Source organism: Aythya marila (assembly GCF_965140915.1).
Source record: "Aythya marila genome assembly, chromosome: 1".
Lineage (NCBI taxonomy): Eukaryota > Metazoa > Chordata > Aves > Anseriformes > Anatidae > Aythya > Aythya marila.
Window position 1 is genome coordinate 128,888,459 of NC_139042.1, and position 21,784 is coordinate 128,910,242.

Below are 21,784 nucleotides of genomic sequence, written 5' to 3' on the forward strand. Positions count from 1 at the left end.
CTACAGGGACACTGAGGTGCTGGAGCATGTCCAAAGAAGGGCAACAAAGCTAGCAAAGGGTCTAGAGAACAAGTCTTAAGAGAAGCAGCTGAGGGAACTGGGGTTTCTTTAACCTAGAGTAAAGGAGGCCCAGGGGAGATCTTGTTGCTCTCAACTACCTTAAAGGAAGTTGTTACAAGGTGGGCGGTTGGTCTCTTCTCTCAAGCAAGAAGTGATAGGGACAAGACAAAACAGCCTCAAGTTGTGCCAGGGGCGGTTTAGGTTAGATATTAGGAAAAATTTCTTCAGCAAAAGGGTTATGAAGCATTGGAACAGCCAATGCTGTTCAGTGCTTGAATCACCATCCGTAGAGGTACGTAAAAGACACGTAGATGTGGTGCTTAGGGACATGGTTTAGTGGTACACTTGGCAGTGTTAGGTTAACAGTTGAACTTTAGGATCATGGAGGTCTTTTCCAACCTAAGTGATTCTATGATGTCCTGAAAATATTCAGAATATAGCAAGTTACTCATATTTGAGATGAAAACCTAAAATAAGGAAAGCAGAAAGTTGTTTATTTGAACTGGAGAAGTGCATGAGTTTATTAGGACTAAAAGCAACTTTTTAAAAATAATTGACATAAATAGGCTGGAAAAAGCCACACCAGATACAGTGTAAATGAGAAGTATAGGTAGAGTGTTACAGAAAAAGAAAGTTCGAAATATGAAGATAACTAATTCTTCAAATATATTAAATGCAAGAAGGCTACACACTGTTTTCTTTGGTGTATTGGTTCTTATACTTGATCTCGCATTGATGTAAATAAATGCAAACACTTTCCTTTAACACAAACAATATTTTACAAGTTGTCCTCAGACAGGTTCTGCACAAAAGCAGGACTGTGTGTAAACTGATTTAAAACCAGAGAGTTCTACAAAAGAACTGAGGCCCTGGTACATATTTTGAGTTTATCTACAGTGGCTAAATATCTCAGTGTTTTCTATAAGTGTGCAAAATGGTGCATGCAATACCACATCAGCTATCAGATTAAGAGCAGCAGGAAACTGCCACTTCATTGCATATGCCTAGTCATAGTTATTTTGTACAGGGCATGTACTAACATGCCATAGTGACATGTCAAAGGTAACTGTTCTACTTTGAGTGGGAAGCAGTGTGAAAAAATGGTCATTTCTCATTGCTTACTGGGACACATGTTCAGGAGAGAGGTGACCTTTGTGAAACAGATTCTTCAGCTTGATACCTCTTAAGGTGCAGGAAATCATCACAGTGACTTCCAAGAATTTTCTGAAACTCAAGTGTTTTTTCTACTGCTGTCAAGGACTCTCAACAGTATGTTGCGACTGAGTTAAATTCAGGTACAATGAAACACACTGTGCCTATTTAAAAACAATCAGTAGACTTGCACAATCAAATAGATAAATTGTTCTAAATAGAAGTTATACTATGGAGATTAATACCATCAAGATATCAAGAAGATATTTCAAATGGAAAACTCTCCTCAACTACACTGTGCTTTGCACTTAGCACCTTCTTTCTCAGGAACTCAAAGCTCTTAGTATGCTAATACTAACAAATTTAGCCTCACAACATCCAGTGAGGTAGGTAAATATACCCCCATTTCACAGATGGGAAAACTGAGGCAGAATTCTGAAGTGACTTGCCCAAGGTCCGGCAATCTGTGAGTAGCAAAACCAGAATATATTTTCAGAAGTCCAGATCCTAGACTTCTGTATGATTAAAGTCCCTCCTCCCTACTACCACAAAGCAAGCAATACATACAACATTTTTTCCCCCTACTGCTGCTGTAATTCTGGTGCCAGAAAGGAAGTAAATGACTTTTCCTGATTGAATTCCCACTTTCTTTGGCAAAAAGCACCTGGTTCCGTCAAAGTGCTGCATTACACTCTTTGCAGAGGTGCTTCTTCTGAGGCACATTAGGAAAAGGTGGTTTCCCTATGCCAGGGAGGCTGTACAGGTCCAAACAAGGTAGAGTTATTTTTTGCAGAAGACGTGCTGCTTGGCATTTTTCACGCGTTGCTCTTCCTTCAGGTTCTTCTGCCGCGCTTGTTTGCTGGAGATATATTCCACATGTTCTGAGGGGAACCAGCCTCTCTCCCTGTCTGAAAGTTTCACTCCTTCCATCCATCCTGTGGGAGTGGGGACAAAACACAACATGAGGTAAAATAGTCGAGCACTTTTTTTCATTCCTCTTCCCCAAAAGCCCCCTCCAAAAAGGCCCTAGGATCAAATATAAAAATCCCATTCAGCTTCCAAATAAAGTAGCTTAATGAAGATGAAAATAAGAGTCTCTTCATCCTCTTAATGCAATCATCAGGAGTGAGAAGCTCCTTTTGAACCCTGATAGCATTGTGAAAGCCTAACACTACTAAAGCAGATTTCTGCCCATAATTTAAGAAACCCATTGTTTATTCTGCTCACCATCATTGCTGAGCTGCATAACCATAATGATATCTGCTTTCTCCAAAGCTAGCTCATCATTTTCCCGAGCTTTGTATGTCCTTATGCATTGAACCTGTGGTGCATCTAAAAGAAGAGGAAAGATCAGAATGGTATACAAGAAAGTAACAATAAACCTGTGTACACCAGACCCAGAGGTGGAAGGGGATAAAAGACTGCCCAAATACTGATGAGTAGAGCAGTGGAAGGGAGACTACAGGTCTTCTACATAACCAGGAGTAAAGATAGGTAAAACAACTGACAGAACGTGTCACTGAGGGAAAGCCCATGAATAACTTTATTTACAAAAAGGCAAATATTCTGCCTTAAAGTCATTCTGGTTTGTTCTACCTTGCAGTGACTCCCAACTCCTCCAAATGGCCCACCCTAATTGCTGTAATAGCAGATCAGTCTCACCAGGGCATTCCAGGAGATCCAGTTCCCCTCGCGGAGGAGCCAAAGCAGAGATCCACCTCAGCTTCTCACTGCTGGAAAACATCACCAGATAGGTGTCAGATGTCATTGTGAGGGATAGCAGTCTGATGACAGGAGTGTGTACACACATGTGCGTGCATGCTTGCTTACAGGACGGGGCAGAGAGGGGGGTTGTTAGAGAAGTTTACAGGACGGGGCGGAGAGGGGGGTTGTTAGAGAAGTAGGGAAAGAAGAAGTGGAGAAAAGGGATGGGACAAGGCAAAACCTCCCATTTTTGGAGGCTGATAGTATAAAATGATGTGGTAGTATCGTATAAACAGCTATGATGAAAGAAGAAAAGTGGTTCACTAGGGACTTAAGACAAAAGGATGATTTTTGAGTCCTCTGCTCAGCAGCTGCGTTTGATGCTTTAGCATATTGTTGAGGAACAACTGCCAGGCTTCTAGGAGGTATCTGGCTATGGTACTAGGATATATTAAGAGTAACCTTGAGCTCACTTACTGTGTCTCCGTTCGAAACAGAAACTCCACTCTCTTTCCCTGGTAATTTTGAAGTAGAAAGAGACGGAAAACGTTTTTGTTTGTTCCATGCAGTTTCACCTCGCACTTCTCCCCACGCACATCTGAGAAAGCGGCATGATCAAACACAACAAAACGTCCACCCCTGAAGGTAAAGAGAAGGAACAAAAGTTGTGAGTTTTAAGGTAGTAAGAGTTAAGTGAGTCCATGTAGCTCCCTGATGTCAGGAAAGCAAGAAGCTTTTAATGAGTCTTCATCTGCTTCAGGCACCTTAAGCTTTGTTTTTGCTGGAAGTCTGAAAAGGCCAGAGAAGAGAGAGAGGGGATTTAACAAAAAGAGTAGGAACACTAAGTTCTGTCCTATCAAGGTTTTACTTGATAGCTTCCAACATAACAGAATCAGAACATACACACACACACACACACCCTCCCTCCCATAAACCAGCCAACCACTTTTTCCAGTTTCAGTGATTTGCACATTCAGCAGCCTTCATACTGTCCTTTAGGAAGAAATTATTTTTGAGTAAAACTACAATAAATTGTTATTATTAAAGTGCTTCATATTATAGAAATGGAGAGACAATGGAAGTGTTGCACTAGGGACCACAACATATCTAGTTATATTAGTGTATGTTCTAATTAAGAGCTGGGAATATCAGATTCTACATACTTACATGATACTCATGTAATGTAGGGTTAGGAGAGTGACTTGACAAATGCTGCCACTTGCTGGCAGGCAGAGGGAAAGGACTCTCACCAAAGCACAGACCCAGAAAGAGACAGGCGTTTTGGAAGGGACAGCAAGAACTGTGGTTGAAGCACTCACTCCTTCGGCCGAGACAGGAGCAGACAGTCATTGAAGAGATGTAAGTAGATGGGACGGGTGGTGACTTTCCATTTTGGACTTGGGGTGTTGAAGTCCAGTGCTGTCAACTCACCACACTTCACAAGTCGCCTTGACTGTGAAATGAGTGGGAATATCTACAAGACAGAAATAAACATTTACATCAGGTGTATGCAAGGAATCCAAGAGTTTTTGATTTGCATTTGTGCCAACCTGTGGTAGGGACCATCAGCTGAAGTCTGACACAAATGACTGGGCAAGGGAAGTATTGATGAAGAGCTGGCCTGTGTATGATATTCTGATTCAACAATTTTGTGTACATTGCAGAACAAAAGTAAGCACAATCGACTTTGCAAGGAAAGACATAAAAGAGATTAGGCTAGAGCAAGGCTTAAGGCATGGACAAGCTCACCTTGCACTCAAATTCAATCTTCTGACTAAGGTAGATCAGCTCTTCAGTGCTCTTCATGCGCTGGACGTTTTCGTTGCAGTCCTTGATGAGCTGCAGAGGAAATCAGGTGATAGTGAGATAGCAAGGACCAGAAATGCCTAGTGGGATCAGTACTACTCCCAGGAGCCCATGACGAATTAGTGTAAGTGAAAATTTCTTGGGCATCTTCCTGGGAGAGGAAAAAAAAAGAAAAGTTTTCCAGGTAAGCATACTAAGCTTCTCCATAGCTACAAAGATCGTCCTTCTTTCTTAAGAAATTTGTTAGATGAAGTCTCTGTGATAAATATTGTTCTAACTTTGAAATACTAGGAGGGATACTAGAGTCTTCTTTTTGTTCAGGTGACAGAAGTTGAATTGCTGGTCATTTGGAAACAGCTTTTTTTAGATGCTCCACTGTAAACAAAGGAGGCTGATTAGATAAACACCAGGCACGGATTTTCCACAAGAGCTTGTTGCAGTATCTGTGAGCACCTGATACAATGAAACAGAGGTATTTCAGTCTTGAAGTTGTCTACATAACTGTCTAAGGTGATAGAGGGCAGCTGCATAACAGCGTCATAGAGATGACTCCGGCTTGAACACAGATGAATCCCAGGTTTCAGCATATGACATTTTACCTACCTGCCTCAAGACTGCAGTGTTCTAGTAACTATGCAGCAGGCGGGTGTCTTCCAAAGAGCTTTAAGGAGGCATGCATCATGTTGAACTAGTCCTTACGTTTGTTGTGGAGAGTAGGGGAGTGATTACAAGAAAGTGAGTGACACTTCAAGAAGGTCAAATGATGACTAGACAGAACAGGAGCTAGCTAGGAAGAAGTCTACCTTATTCTGCTGTACAAATTGCAGGTAACAAATAGCAGGTACCAGAAGACTTTAAATCTTGTCTCTAAAAAAATAGGATGTAAGAATGGATGTAACAGGGTAAACATCTTGCCATGCTTTTTACGTTAGTTTGTTTTAAAGCAAGATTTTATTGGAGAAGCAGGGGAGAAATTGGTAGCTAACTAGAGGGAAAGGTAATGAACACAAAGAAGACCACAAACAGCAAGTCCTGAAAAAAGTAGTTCAGTATCATTGGCAAAGGTTCAGCTGCATCCCAGTGGGGTCTTTTCTCAGTGTTGTCTGCTCACAGCTACATGTGCATGTGCAGAAGAGTCACACAAACACACTTATCTGTCAAAATGACAAGGGTCCTTGGCAAAGGTGAGGGCCAATGAAAAGTACAGGGCCACTTTGGTGCCCTGTAATTGTGTGATAGAGTGTAGCTGTGGAGACTGGGTTGATGGCCTTACCTTTTCAAGTGCATCATAGGCCTGTGTTGCTTGCACTTCTTCCTCAGACCCAGGCCGAGTTCTCTTCAGGATATTCTGCATGAGAGAAGATGCTTTTTGTAATGCAGACAGGCAAAGCAGACTATGGGAGGGGTAGAAGAATCAAGGAGATATCAAGATAACAGCCTCAAGGGAGTCTAAAACAGTGGTATGAAATGAAATGTGGAAATCAGGCTAGAAATTTGAGGTGCAGAATGTAGCTGACAAGATGCATTGAATAGGGCATCACTGAAAATCTAAATGGAATTCACTGTCCTGTGCAAGTTACATGGCATAGCAGGCAATCACTAATACAAGCACAGCCTTAATTGCAGAATAGTTCTTTGCCCATCATTCCTTTTTCTCCCCTTCAAAAAAGGCTCAAATAATCAAAAAGAAAAAATTTAATTGAAAGAGCTCAAAACAGATCCATTAGGGACTTTCAGATTGACAAATAGACAGATAATGTTGCAGGCAAAGAGCAGGGACAGACTGCCTTCCAGAGGGCAGACAGAGAATACTTGGCTTGTTTTCCTAGCAGGAAAACAAAAAAAGTTAAATAAAATTTAAATCAACATGTTCTGAGACAACTCTATACACTATTTATTGGAACAAAATTGTAATTTTACAACAAAGTCCTAACAGGTATACATACTGCATTGCCTCATAGAGGCTATCATCTCCAATTCGTGGTACTGGTCTGATGTACAACCACATTTGTATGATGACAAATGGATCTGTTATTGCAAAAGCATATTTGCAATATATGCAACAGAGTCACTCTAGAGCATTCAGCCAAACATCAAAGATACAGCATGAAGGAGGACTGCATGCAGTCCCTCCTCCCAGTGCTTGGTGCTAGCTTGTATTATATGACTTTCAGTCTTGAAGAAGGATCAGCTTGAGAGAAAATGTAGGAGAGCAGAGAATCAATACAGTTACCTGTAGGAGGAGTTTGAGTCGAGTGATGCGCTGGAAAGGGAGGATGAGGAAGGATTTAAGTGAGAGACGTTGGCATACTGGATCACTTTCTAGTCTCTCCAGAACTTGCTGGAATCCTGCATTTCCATTTCTGTGGGAGTGGGAAAGAGAGAAGACATCCAGATATTAGAGGAAATAAATCACTTTCAAATGAAGGGAAAAAAAGTACGAGATATCACCAAATACCGGAGTACTCCAATCCCTGTAGTCACATTTTGTCAAGAAACTGGGACACTCTGCTGAAGAAGAGTATGGGTTTCTAACAGCTATAGGAGGACAGCAGTACAACTTTTATGTCTTTCCTCTTTGTGCCACAGTCCTCTGGAATAAAAACCAGAAGTGACATCTATGTTTCAATGCCCCCCTATGAAAAGGGCACCTTTCACAAGACAGAGGTGGTTTGTATTCTTTCCTCACACCAAATGGGCTTTATCCAGAGGCTGGAAAAGTTGCCTCTCCTCTCCTGCTACTCCTGGGAGAAGCAGTCTTTGCACATAACCACGGACTGAAAATGACTATCCAAAACAGCTTTTTTTTTTTTTTTTCCACTTTTCAGTAGTGACTAAATAGACACAATAGTCTGCAATAGAATCACATGTATGTCCATGATTTTTTCTCTTTTCAGTGCTATGAAAGAGATCCTTACAGCAGTTCACTCCTGCTGTCCCAAATGCCATTGAATTGAAGAAGATTCCAGCCTGTTCTTCCAGGGTGTGTAGCATGAGTGCCAGCAAACAGACAATACCTATTGCCCATCACTTGAAAGAATGCACATCAGAAGTGCAGCAAGCAAGCAGGGAGAAGGGTGCAACAAATGAAAAACTTACAGTAACCGCTGGAAGGTTTGCTCCTGATATGTCTGGTTTGTTACATATGGTAGATATACCCTGCGGAACTCAGGGGCATGTTTCAGAGCCACATCACATACATGGAAGGTGAACATGTCCTCCTCAAACTTCTCTTCCAAGTCAAAAAGGAAACTGCAGCATGTAGTTGCAGTGCCATAAAAGGAGAGGGAAATACAGAGCACAGTGATCAGTGTCATTTAGTTGCGGTAGCATCCTCATTTCTTTAAAGTCAGGACAGCCCACATAGGTGCAAGATACCCCTTTACTTCTAGAGTGTAGTACCCATACAATGACAATCTGGAGCTAGGTATCAAGGAAGAGTCAGAGGCAAAATGGATTACTGTTCATCATAGAATAACCTGAGTTGAAAAGGACCCAAAAGGATCATCAGGTCCAACTCCTGGCTCCACACTGGGCCACTCAAAAATCAGACCCAACTAACATCCAACTCAAACCCTCCCCTGTTGCAGCTTCATGCCATTCCCTCGAGTCCTGTTGCTGTTCAGCAGAGAGCACCTGACCCTCCACTCCCCGTCATGAGGAAGCTGTAGGCCATGATGAGGTTTCTTCTCAGTCCCTCCTTCTCTAGGCTGAACAATCCAAGTGACCTCAGCCACTCCTCATACATCTTGCCCTCTAGACCCTTCACCATCTTCATAGCCCTCCTTTGGACCCTAATAGTTTTATGTCTTTCTTATATTGTGGTGCCCAAAACTGCACACAGTACTCAAGGTAAGGCCACACCCCACCAGTGCATAGGACAATGGAACAGTCACTTCTCTCAATGGGCTAATAATACTGTGCTTGATACATCTTAGGGTATGGTAGTCCCTCTTTCAGCTGCCAGGGCACACTTAGCTCATAGTCAACTTGTTGTCAACCAACACACCCTAGATTCCTTTCTGCAGGGCTGCTCCCCAGCCTCTCAGCCCCAGTCTGTATGCATAGCCAGGGTTTCCCCATCCCAGGTGCAGCATCTGGCACTTGCAACTTTCATGCGTTTGTTGACACCTCAGCCCTCTAATTCATTCCTGAGAAGTCGTATTTGCTACTTATAAGGCATGGACAGGAAACAATAGCAAATTAGGACATCACCAAACTAATCCCAATAGTAGAAATCAAAAACACAGTAGAAAACCATAGTAGCTTAGTGATATATGTAGCTAAGCCTTGAAGGAGGAAAACAGAATCCTACAATGTACAGGATTCCTTGCATGTGGGATCATGTATACATTTTATGACTTAAGCTCTATTGATCCACATTAGATTGTCACATGATGGCTTTTTAATTTTTGTTTTCTGCTTCTTTTTTTTTTTTTTTTTTGATGACAGACTGTGCAGCTCTTTCAGCTGTCTTGCATTTGGCAGGAGCTACATTTGGTTTGGGCTTAAATCTAGTTACTCAAGTAACATTGTAGTTAAGGCCAATATAGCATAACTACAATAGCATTTTGAATGTTTTAACCCTGCAAGGATCTCTGTGCACAATTGCATCACCGCTTCTGGGACTTAACAACAAGATTTGCATTGCCCTGTCACCTAAAATGGTAAAGGTTTCTTCGAGGGCAGCACTGGTGTGCAATCACAGAGTGCTATAGGTTTGTATATCTAACTCAAAGGTCAGTGAATGTTCAGAACATGAGTGAGATAAGTTACTGCTGGAAACCGGTAGTTTCTAGACTGTATCTGTGCTTCATGGAGGGTGTTAGTCACAGAAGCAAAGGGCCATATCTCACCTGGCACTGACATCACGTACGTCCGTGATGCGGGAGAAAAGCCACTGACGCTCCTGATTGGTGAGCATTGCCTGGAGCTCTGCTGATCGCTGGAAGTGATCTACTGCCACATTTAAACTGCGCAGGTATGAAGCCTCAGACATTATCAACTCAAATTTGGCCTTGAGAGAAGAAAGGAGGGAGCACAAGATCAGTAAACCAGGCAAGTCTGCAAGGAGTCTTACTGACAGGAGTCAGGAATGAAGCAGGAAGATTTCCTAGTACATGATGTAAGTAGTGTGTAATTAGAAAAGAGGCTTTGGGAATGAAAAACAGGCTTGTGGTATGACTTAAAAAGACTAATAGCTACCTGCTTTAATTTTATTTTTTATTTCCCCTTGACTCCACTTTCACTAGATCCCCTATTTTATGTGATCCCATAAATTTTCCAGCAACTGCATTGCCACCGTTCTTTTCCTCCTTCATCATGTTTCACACACTGTTGTTTTCTTCTCTCTCTCTGGGTTCTCGCATTCACTTTTGGTTCCTCCTATTTTCCTTACCCAGTTTCTCTGTGTACCATTTTGCTGAACACATACATCTTCCCATTTCCTCTGAGCCATGCAGCTCAAATGGGTCAATTTTGTAAATGCACACTCTACCATCAGAATGACAATTCCCTGTGGTTTTATTAGCATTTCTCATAAGCTTAAGTGTGGGAGAACGCTGGATGGTATTCTACTCTAATATTCTCTTTTGCATCAAATGAGCTTAAAATTCCATGTTTTATCTTGCCCCAATTTCCCTATGTCTGTTTTCATGAAATTACAGATGTTCCTATCTCCTTACTTCAGTGCTCCTTTCCTCTGCAATGCTCAACTTCAGCACTGTACTACATAACCACTGGTACCACATCCCCATACTGCTTACATGAGTAGGTGACCTCTGCGTTCAGCCACTGCACTCCCACATCAGACATTTCCGTTCTCCACTTTAACCTCCCTTTACAGGCCTCCTTCTCGACTACAAACCACGCATATTCCTTATGACATCTATCTATTACCTCTTGCAGCTTCTGCTCATCACGGGACATATTGAGCAGCATTCTGCTGCCCCGTATCATGGGGATGTCCTGCCACAGGGATGCAGTAGATGAGACTGATAGACGTTGCAAATATGAGTCCTGTTGAGGTATCCCTTTCCTCCGTAACCTTGGGGAGCTTGGGAAACTTGACTCCATATCCTCTGAGAATGAATCCACTCTCTTCTGGCTTTGAATGGCCTTGTTCAGAACCACATCACTGTACTCCTGATACAGCAACCTTGCTGTGAAGAAAGGCATATATTTTTTTATATTTTCTATACCAGCTTTCTTCAGTCTGGAGAAAAGTCTATTACTGTCTCAGTTTAGGATAACCAAATACATTAGACCATATGTACCTGCTATGAGCAAAGCTCACCAGCTCTCTGTGTGGTGACTTTGACTCTGGCTTCACTGCCTCCACTAAACACCCCTCTCTAATGATTTAATGCTGCTGCGTAGCAAAAGCCACACTCCATTATGTTCACTGCAAGGGTGGGAGATGGAGGACAGGGATCTGCCACAGCACTTAAGGCAGAAGGTACTTACAGGAGTTGATGAGTTTGGAGTGCCGACGTTTGAAGTTCTCCATTGTGTCTGCAGGTTTCTTCTCCCTGTCAGGGAGCAAGGATTTGGAAACAAAGAGCAAATGAAGAGTAGAGTGGCTTATCCAAATCTTAGTAACAGACCTGCTACAGCAAGGACCCCCCTTTCCAACAAGCTCAAGCTCCATATGCTTTACTTTACAAAGTTTGGCTTGATGGAAACGCTGTCCTAAAGGGACAGAAATACTTCTATTGCAGTTTCTCTCCCAGTGGGCATAGAATGAAACACAGCCACATCTAATCATAGTTTTCTATTAATTAGCTTCATCTTTAGTCCCTCAGGAACAATGGAGAGTATCAGGTATCTGTACAACACACACACGAGACCAAAGCAAAGGGGCCTTTGAGAGACTTACCGCAATATTACTGTTTCTGAACTGACTGGTGGTTCCTTGTGCACTTTCTGTGCTTCTTCCTCTGAAGGAATGGGAGAGACTTCTGCATATAATACAATTAGAAAGTAAACACAAGTCCTAATTTAGAGTCAAGCTACAATCCCAAAAGACACAGATACCACTTACTATACCCCTGCCTAAGTGGTCATCTTGGGCTAGAGTACAGATGACCTACTGACATTTATTTATGGGTCAGACACTTTCTGGTTTCAGTAATCTTTGGCATTACTTAAACTTTACATCTGTTACTTAGTCACATTTGCTTTTCATATCAACAAAAAGGCTGACACTTTCAGAATTGACAGTAACTCGAAGAGCTTCCATCTCCAGTTGCCCAAGTGAAGATACCTCCTGTGGGCCCTACTTCGTAAACTGCCTTTCCCCTTTCAGAAGCTTGGGCCAAGCATCTGAGGATCAATGGACCCAAAGTCACTAGTTGTGTCTGGAAATCTTAGACTTCCTTTTACAGATGTTGAGCTCCAAATACTCTCAGTGACATCTAAGGCAGAAATACTGAACATCTAATAAAATCACATGTCCAGAGTCTTAGAAGGGATGAGGCCTGGTGGATTCAACATAAGAATGAATGTAATCAATTAAAAACTGCTGATTGAGTCAGCTTCTGTTTATGTGATATAGGGAATTATGTTGTTTTTGTTTTGTTTGTGAGGGGCTTAATTAAATAAGGAGCGGAGACTTTACGTATAAAGTTCATTGGAAGCAAAAGGAGAAAGAGACATCAGAGACTGAGCTGCAAGTATGCGTCAGCATAAATAATTGTTGTGTTGAATGTTTTAAAAAGTTGAACATGAAATTTACAGGTCAAACACATGAATAAATTTTGATTCAAGTGTGCTGCCAAACTCTTTGCACCTCTCAACCATTCCCTCCTTTTCCTCTGTGCCAAAACTTCGGCAAGTTGTGGAACATGGAAAATAAACTAAGTAATTACTGAGAAGAAGCAAGTATGTTGAGTGTTATTCGTGTAGGATATAATAAAGAACAGATATGCATCCTGACAGTAAGTACTGTCTGAACGAGCTGCATTACAGAAGATGTAAGTTTTACATTCATGACATCTGTGATTTGGCTTTGTGCAAATTGGGATTTTAGATCTGACAAATTTGCGTTTCATTTTCATCTGTAATCTCAAAGCCTATGTTCGCAGGAAGATCATCATATTTAGAAGGTCAGATTGGTACCTAAAGGTGTCAGTTGCAAAATAAAGGGAAGTACCAAAGAAACAAGGAGCTAAAAAATGCCATAACACATGGGCTACTGAGGGTGCGTGCATACATTTTCCTTATTAGTTGGAAAAGTGCCGTTACTGAAGTGCAGCAAAATGTAATGGCCATATGATGGCAGCAGAGATGATGAGCAGAACCAAAGAGCCACATAAAGAAACCAACTCCAGCAAGCAGCCCAAAATAGCTCATGTTACCGAGTAAGGGCAGCAGAACAGTAAACATGGAGAAGGGACAGGAAGAGAAACTGGATGTGATGTCAAGGAGTGAGGAATCAAAGAAGAAAGATAAGGTCTCTGTTAGTGAAAGTAATGGGGGCTGAGCCCCTGCATGAAGCAGGATGCACTTGTCACATGGTAGCAGAGTGGAGCCAGGGATGAACTGTGAGGGGGCAGCCTGGAGCAGGATAAGGAAGATACAGGCATGCAATGATGAGTACCATGAGAAATGCACAAAAGCAACGCCACAATCTCAACACTCAAGACTCCATAACACATTACCTATTTAACTACAGGTTTTTGGTATCTGCAATACCAAAAGGAAGGGAGTACAGGTGGAAAACAGAGGAAAGGACTCACCCTGCAAGATATCTGGTGGTACTGACGTCCTCTTCAGGCCCTGCCGGTGCCAGTCCTTGCTTTTTACTCGACGTTTAATTGGGCTTTCTTGATTGGCTGCTGGTTCTTGTGCAACTATCCTGACAGTTTTTTTGTCTGGCCAGCTCGATGATTTTTCCAAGGGTAAATGTCTAGGCACTTCTTCCTTTGACTGCGCCACCAAATGGTGTTCTTCTGCTTGTCCTCCCAGCCTTTGCTTGATCCTTCTCTCACCTTCTGTTTTCTCTGTAATTGCTGTTGGAGCTTGAATGTTCTTTGTATCCACGCCAAAGAGGTCAGCCTGCTGCTCCCATTGCAGCTCTCCCAAGACCTCGTCTTCTTGGCAGGTTGTTCTGGTGGTTGGTGGTGATGGAGGGCTCAGCTGGAGGAAGTGAATTGGATTGGTGAACGCTAGCATTGGAAGGGCCTGTACAGAGTCCTTGCTCTTGCAGTCTGTGGATGTTCTCAGGTCTTCCAGTGAGGGCCAAGGGTGGTCAGGCAAGGATCTTCCACACTGTATACCCACATGCTGAACTGTTGTTTCAGGGCTGGTGTCGGAGCAGCCGGCCAATGCCTCATTTCCAACAGCAGAAAAGTTTTTGGCCAACAAACCAACCCCTGAATCATCAGAAGTTTCTGTATCCTGGCTACCCAATTCACAGAGATACCATTCTCTAGTTGGTGGAACAAGAACAACTTTCTCTGCTACATCTCTACCAGAAGAGGGCACAATATTAGCATCAGGTACAGTGGAGGCAGTTCGTAGAGGATGGTTTAAAGTAAGGGGAATGGCTTGTAACTCATTATCATCCATACCACAGTTTAGATGTGGCCTGGAGTGGGGCACAGGAATGAGTGGCTGGTAACTATCAAGGGCTGGAGGTTGGGCAAGGTGATTTGCATTAAGTGCAGGGGTCTGAGCTTGACTAGGGCTGGGGACATGTTTGGCATCAGGCTCAGACACCAGAGGTAGGCTTGAGTTGGGCACAGGGGACAGAGGTTGTTCTTGCTGGTTCGTGGTAAAGACCGTATCTTCTTCAGGGGGCCAAGTTAGGGTGCTCAGGATGCTGGAGATTCTGGATCCATGCTCTTGTTGGTTTAAAGTCCAGTCAGACTGATCAAGTAAGGGCGTTTGTTGCGTTTCATGAACCATAGTTGCTCCAGTTTCTTCTCCTCGTGTAAAAGAACTTTTTTCTGAGGGGGGGTGGTACTGCTGAATTGTCTCTGGGTGGTTCAGGGGAGTGGAAGTCCTGCCTGGTGTTTCAGGTGGTTCCAGAGGCCCTGCAATGAAAGCCACAGTCCCTCTGTCCTCAAGAGGGCTCTCCTCTGAAGGAAGAGGGCTCGTGTATATTACAGAGAAAGATGGGCCACTAAGGCCTTCATGAAAGTCTTCCTCAGAAGTAAGCAGTTCATGGAGAGCACTAGCTTCCCCTGGGCCAGGGATTACAATAGCAGTTTCTCCTGATGCTGGGTCCTGCACGCACACAGAAGCAGCTTGGTTAGCTGACTTCTCTAAGGAATCCAGCGATTTGTTCAGGTTGGCACCAGCACAGTCCTTGGGACTCACAGCGACTTTTCCACCAGCATCCTCTTGCTGTGGGCCAGATACTGAAGCCACGGAGGTGAGCTCTGAGGGTAAATCTTGAATAAAGTCATGAAGCTCAGCTTTTCCTAAATTTTCTGCAGAGGGGTGAGGATCCGTGAGATTAGCTGGCTCCACGTTCTTAGTATCAGAGTAGGGGCATGCTGCAACACAAGCCTCTGGGCTCTCTGTGGTAGAAGGTGCTGCCACATCTCCAGGGTGCATGGCTTCTCTTTCATCAAATGTCTGGGCGGCCTTTTCAGGTCCACCACTGTGTTTATCCTCCCTTCCCTGCCTTACCCTGTCATCCCAGTCAACTCCGCTATCCTGACCGCTGGTGGAAAAGCGGCCAGAGTCTTCCAGTTCTTCTGCCCGGTCAGAGACATGACATGCATGTGGAAGCACCACTGAAGTTTCACTCACTGGGTTCAGGTTGTCTAATGACAAAGGGCTGACAGCAAGTGGCTGACATCCAGAACTTGATGATGTGACACGAGCTTTCAGCAGCACACTCTCACCGAGATGTTTACCCATATAGATAGATTCCCCAGGAAGAAATGCTGGTCCCATTTTCTCAGCCAAAACAACATCCTCCAAACCACAGAAGTCTACGTTATGCCTGGGAACACAAGTCATCTCTGAACTGAAAGCTGATGAGAGCCACTTCAGTCTTAGCTCTTCCCTCTGCAGTTCTTGTTCCTGTTCATTGTGTTCCTTGTTTCTCTGATCTCTGGGTTCCAAAGATTTTCCTTCTTTCTGCTGATTCTGTTCTTCACACTCTTTCTTCTCCTGTTCCTGCTGAAGTTCAGACACTGCTTCTTCCTGTTCTGGTTCCTTATGCTGTAAAGTATTCACTTGCTCATTTTTTTTTGCAGCATCCTTTACTTGGAAGGCACTTACTACTGGAGAAGCAGGCCTGATCTCTGTTTTCCTGTGATCATCTTCAACATGAAGGCATTCAGAAGTGGATGAATTTTCTTTGGGAATCATTACTGTTCCCTGTTTTTTGACCAGGCTGCTATTCCGTGTTTCACCAGCTGAGATATTCCCTTCTGCTTGCTGTGAGCTGATTTGGCTGTCATCTGTTAAGTTGGAAGACAATTGATAGGAAGACTCTACATTCTCCTCCCAACTTTGCAGCACCCTTCTGCTTTCCTTAGCATCTTCAGAAGTGTATGGTTTAGCCATGTCCTCTACTGGTTCCTCTGAGGTAGGCTGCTCATCATTTGCAAGTGCTACTTTATTGCTGCTTTGATTCTGCTCTACATTAGCATCAATCTCCTGCAAAGACTCCATCTTATCCAGAGATGGCTCAGCCTTATAGTGCCCCTCTGAAATGGTTTTACACACCAAGAAGCACTTAGGTGCCTCTCTCTGAGAGGAAATGGCATTGGCCAAAGGAGATTTTTGATGCTGCACCTGTGGTTCTGTGCCATGAAAAGCCAGTTCTGTCTGGGACTGAGAACATTCAGTGCCAAGGTCCACAGCCTGCAGGACAGCATTGCTAGTGGCTAGCCCATCCTGGACTGTGCTGAGAGAGAAGTCCTGATTGCTTTCCAGATCAGCCAGCTCTACTTCCTTATGTTGCAGAGAACAATCCTGTCCACCCTCCTCTAAAATCATTTCTCCCTCCCATTCTGAGAGCCTCTTTTGAGGCTCTGTATCACCTTGCTCTTGTTCCAGTCCTGCTGGCACTTTTTGTACAAGGTTAGAGGGTCTACCTGGCATGTCTTCTCCTTCCCTTTGAGTACAAAGGCAGTCGTCAGGAGCGCTGAGCTCTGCTCCTTTTCTGGAATCAGGCAGGCTGGTGCTCATTTTATCTGATGCATGAGGGGCATGATGCTCTCTTTCAGCTGCTGCAGAATTCCAGGCTTCCCCAGTGGTGCTGCTGGATTCCAGAGGAGTGGTACCTCCCTCATTGGTTTCTTCAGATTCCATCAGTGACACATTCTGTTGAAGAAAAAAATATTTTTTCTGTTACTACTGCAGAATGATTTAGTAGATCTAATTGGCTTAAGAGACTTAAAAAAATGCTACTAATGCAGCTGAGGGGAAAAGAAAGCAAAATATATACTTAATGAGGTGATAAGGGTTGAGAAAAACACTAAGATGGAGGGTAAGAAACACCTAATGTAAGCTTGCGGTAGGATAGTAACTCCAAAATTGCACTAAATTGTGCCTTTTTAGTTTTAAATGAAGATCCAGAAAGTGACTTTGGTCAAGAGTAGAGATGCTGATCTCTGTACACAGGTGCAGCGCAATTTATGAAATGTATTGGCTATGGCTAGTCATCTGAAACCCAAAAGGGGATATCAGAAAGTATTCACAGGATGAGAAAACGATCAAGATCTCCACTAATTTTTATTGGGCATGGTGGATGAATATCCACTGCCTCTTGTAGAGGCTAGCTGAGACTTAAAGATCTCTTTGATTTCAACATCTGTATAATGGATTTTCATATCTCTACATATGCATGTGCAACAGAGGGCCTTATTGCAACTGATCACAGGAATTGATTAACCAGTAGGAAGAATGTAAGAATTTGATTAATGCATAGCTAGTACATGACATAAGACAAAAGATATTTGAAGGCTGTATAAACTACATGGGCAGAGAGTAGTACCCCTGGTTTACATGGACGTAGCTACAGATTACAAAGAGAAACAAGATAATCATTTAGACTACCCTTTTAGGGAAAAATATCTCAGGATTCTTGGACAGTTTCCCAAAGGATATAGTGGAATTTCCCATTCATTATTGCATTTGAAGTTCAGACATGACAAAGCACTGGGGAATGTACATTTGGGAAATGTCTGTTAAAAGTATTGTAGAATCTGATTCACTACCTTACTTTTTCTGGATTCTGCCTATACCATGATCCACAATCCCTACCTTAGAAGGCTGAAGAAAGAAACAAACCTTAGCGGCTCCCCTCCTTCCTTTCGTCTGCTTCTGGGACATGCGCCCTCATGTTCCAGCCTTTCTTCCCTGTTCCCTAGCCCCTGCTTCTCAGAAATTGCTAATAAATTGCTGCTTCATATACACCGTGTACCATCACAGTCACACTGAAGTTTGCAATTTAGCCTTCAAGGATCTGCTGCAATATGCAGCCACAGCTAATTTTTTCCTGAACAGAGCTTCAATGTTCTCCTCCTTCATCCTGTCATGCTTTCCAGACATGAATGTATAATCCTGCATCTTTTGGTCAAAGAAACCATCTCACATTTCTCCAGGTAAAAGCCCACTAGCTGTGCCTAGCAGCTGAGTAGCTCTAAAGCCTGGCTCTGGAGAGTTTGCAGAGTTCATGAAATATTTATTTATTTATTTTTTCTTACTCAAAATAGACAACCAAATCTATACACTTTTTCTTTCCCTGATATTCTTACTTTCCCTACAATTTTAAGATTAGTTTTATTTATTTATTTTCCAGAATTTCAACTGCTGGTGGGCAGGGAGGGGGGGGACAATAATTTAAACAAGGGAGACTCATAAACAGAGAAAGGAACATCACTACATTGAAGCAGCAACCTTTGAGATCAACATAATTTCATTGTGCTAATCCCACACAGAAAGTAAAAGCCACATGGGCATGACTATGTCTTGATTATTTGTCCCATCCAGTCCTATGGTCAAGGCATGCCTGACCTGAAAGGTAGTTTAGCGGAAATTTTCCCCTATGTCAGGTGAAACAGAACTTGCTCTGAAATCAATGAATCCACACTCTGACATTAGAACTGAAACATTATATATACCTTAATCATAGAATATCCCAAGTTGGAAGGGACCCACAAGGATCACAGAATGGCCGAGGTTAGAAGCGACCTCTGAAGATCATCTAGTCTAACCCCGCCACCGAGCAGGATCATCACGTTGCGCAGGATGTCATCCAGGTGGGTTTTGAATATCTCCAGAGAAGGAGACTCCACAACCTCTCTGTGCAGCCTGTCCCAGTGCTGTCACCCTCACAGTAAGGAAGTGCCCTTCCATATTCAGCTGGAACCTCCTGTGCTTCAGTTTGTGCCCGTTGCCTCTCATCCTGTCTGTGGCCACAACTGAACAGAGACCAGCTCCATCCTCTTGACAACCTCCCCTAAGACACTTATACATATTGATGAGGTCTCCCTTCAGTATTCTCTTTTCCAGGCAAAACAGGCCCAATTCTCTCAGCCTGTCCTCCTACAACAAGTGCTCCAGTCCTCTAATCATCTTTGTAGCCCTCCTCTGGGCTCACTGCAGCAGCCCCACGTCCCTCTTTTACTGGGGAGCCCAGAACTGGACACAATACTCCAGTGAGGCCTCACCAGGACTCTGCAGAGGGGCAGGATCACCTCCCTTGACCTGCTGGCAACATTTTTCCAAATGCACCCCAGGATACCGTTGACCTTCTTGACCACAAGGGCACATTGCTGACTCAAGTCCAACTCCTGGTTCCACAAAGAGCCACCCAAAAATCAGACCATATGTCCGAGAGTGTTGTACAAATGCTTCTTGAACTCCATCAAGCTTTGTGCTATGACCAATTGCTTGGGGAGCCTGTTCCAGTACCCAATCACCCTCTTGGTGAAGAACCTTTTCCTAATGTTCAGCCTGAACCTCTCCTGAGGCAGTTGCATGGGGATGTTCATCATCTTAAAGCTTAGAAAAATGGACAAATAATTGAGTTCGCTAGTTATTTCTCCCCTCTCCCCCCAAAACCAGGCCAAAACAGGATTATTCAGCATTTTGGATTTTTTAAAACTGAGAGTAGGTGTAAATATTTACAATTTCAACAAACAGTATGTTTCAAAGGGATATGTCATTTCAGAAAGTTCCCAGAGGACTTCTGCCATATCTTACTGCTCTCAGTGCTGATAAATCATTTTTTAATACTATTGCACATGAATACTGTAAGGAAGACATTCCAGCAAATAAATGTACAGCTCAGGAAAGCAGCAAGGTCATAAACTTGTAAGAGGTCACCTTGTCCCAGGCAGGATCAATTTTACCTAAGTCACCCCCAAGAGATATGCGTACGTCCCCTCCTTAAAAAAAAAAGGCTAGATGGTCATGGCAGATTATTCATGCTACACTGTTCTTAGCCCTTCCTGCTATGTAACTCAAGTGTCACTTACCATACTATGTAACTCAAGTGTCACTGCTTACCATACCTAATACAGACTGTTATAAAAAATGGGCTTCCCAGGAGCAGACAGACTGTTTAGGGAGATTGGTGGTCCTAGACACAGGCTGATGGCTAAGGAAAGTTTACTACTAATAAACCTTTATGGGATGGTCTAGAAAGGTCTGAATAGCAAGATCCTCAAACTCAAGCCCACACTTTTTTTTTAAGAGGAAGAACAACTGTTGCTCAGTCATCTATTACAGTTATAAACACTACATTTCCTTGTATCATGCTCAAAGACCCAGCTTCCACTTCTCTGGCTCTGTTGGCAAGGGATCTGGACAGGTGAAAGGATGAGTTTAAAGTTGTACCTGGCACAGTTCCATGATGATACTGGGAGACAGCTGGGTAGAGGGAGATGCAGAGCATATCAACACTGGAAGCTGCCAAGTGAGATCTGTTTCATCATATTACTGCCAGGTGTTTTGCACACCTCAGGGAAAAGAAGAGAGACACTTTGGGAAGTGACTTAGAAGGGACAGGCAAACTTTCTAGTTACACAGTGGAGGGGGCCCTGTGCATCTGGTGAGGGAAACAGTTAAGCTTCTGCTTGAAGGCTGGTGCGCTGTAGTGAAAGACATGTCTCTGCAATAAGGATTTCATAGAGATGGAGAGAAAATAATACAAGCCTGTACAACCCGTACCCCAGTACAATGCTGACCATACCTGTAGCAGTCACACAGAGCAAAGCTACATACCAGTAGTTACTTCAGAAATGCCTATGGAGCACTGACAACTTATGCTCCAACTACAAGCCAGCTTGGTTCTCTACCAGAGATGGCCCAGGCGACTCCCAGGAGCTGGGCTGGCTAACATAAACTTTCAATTAATTTATGCAAACAGTGCAAAGCAATACAGGTGATGCTGGGTGCAAACTGGAATGTGGAGAGGGTGCAAGAAACTGCACACCAGTGTGAAAACAAAGGGCTAGTACTTGGTTGTACTGCAGCAGGGAGCACACAATTTGAGAGGGGAAGGGTGAAGAAGGTGTCCAACTAAACAAAATGGGAGAGCAGTGAAAGCACTAGTGAACAAAGCAAATCCAACAGATTTCCCAGACTAAAGAAAACCCTGTTAGTATCACACTTCCTTTTAGCATGGGTCAATTCACCTGGACAGGGATGACAAACTCTTCTGGTTTTAAATAGAAAGTACCTCATCCTCCTTCCCCGCCTCCTCCACCAAACAAAAAAAGGAGAAATGACAAGTGCTATCAAGCACAGACAAGCCCTTCAGTTAGCCAGGAAACAAGGTGCAATACCTCCACAGAAATAAGTAGAGCGCTAATCCCAAGAAAACCCAGAGTTAGACAAGCCCAGAGACCCTCCTCCTGCCAAACCAGGGACGAGCCCAGCCTTCCATACCCTCCTTGCCTTCCCCTGGTGGAGGAGCTGGGTGCGCTCCCCTGCTGGCTCCCCCCACCATGGGCCCCAGCGGCTGCGCTAGGGCAGAGCAGTGGGAGCACAAGGCGTACACACCCATGCTGTTGTAAACACCCTCCCGGCTGAGAAAGCCCTGCCCTGCAATTACAGGCCTCTCGACTGGAGCTGCACCAACACGCGC

The 21,784-nt window shown here is 43.5% G+C and overlaps 1 protein-coding gene across 7 annotated transcripts in view; it reads right to left on the reverse strand.

Annotated features, from left to right (window-relative positions):
- Positions 1 to 561: 561 nt before the first annotated feature.
- The window catches only part of ARHGEF5 (Rho guanine nucleotide exchange factor 5), a 36,148-nt gene continuing 14,925 nt past the window's right edge, over positions 562 to 21,784 (reverse strand). For 4 of the 7 annotated variants that reach the window (XM_082779542.1, XM_082779541.1, XM_082779538.1 and 1 more), the window contains 14 exons: positions 13,461 to 17,010; positions 11,600 to 11,681; positions 11,188 to 11,252; positions 10,621 to 10,883; positions 9,579 to 9,739; positions 7,822 to 7,974; positions 6,956 to 7,085; positions 5,996 to 6,070; positions 4,666 to 4,755; positions 4,236 to 4,390; positions 3,394 to 3,555; positions 2,875 to 2,945; positions 2,440 to 2,544; positions 562 to 2,147 (listed from right to left, as the gene is read on the reverse strand). In XM_082779542.1, the coding sequence (XP_082635668.1) occupies positions 1,993 to 2,147; positions 2,440 to 2,544; positions 2,875 to 2,945; positions 3,394 to 3,555; positions 4,236 to 4,390; positions 4,666 to 4,755; positions 5,996 to 6,070; positions 6,956 to 7,085; positions 7,822 to 7,974; positions 9,579 to 9,739; positions 10,621 to 10,883; positions 11,188 to 11,252; positions 11,600 to 11,681; positions 13,461 to 16,998 (5,205 nt within the window). In that variant the 5' untranslated portion in view covers positions 16,999 to 17,010 and the 3' untranslated portion in view covers positions 562 to 1,992. Of the gene's footprint in view, positions 2,148 to 2,439; positions 2,545 to 2,874; positions 2,946 to 3,393; positions 3,556 to 4,235; positions 4,391 to 4,665; positions 4,756 to 5,995; positions 6,071 to 6,955; positions 7,086 to 7,821; positions 7,975 to 9,578; positions 9,740 to 10,620; positions 10,884 to 11,187; positions 11,253 to 11,599; positions 11,682 to 13,460; positions 17,011 to 20,532; positions 20,575 to 21,784 lie in introns of those variants that run through there. The other 3 variants (XM_082779544.1, XM_082779540.1, XM_082779539.1) reach the window with 3 other exon arrangements.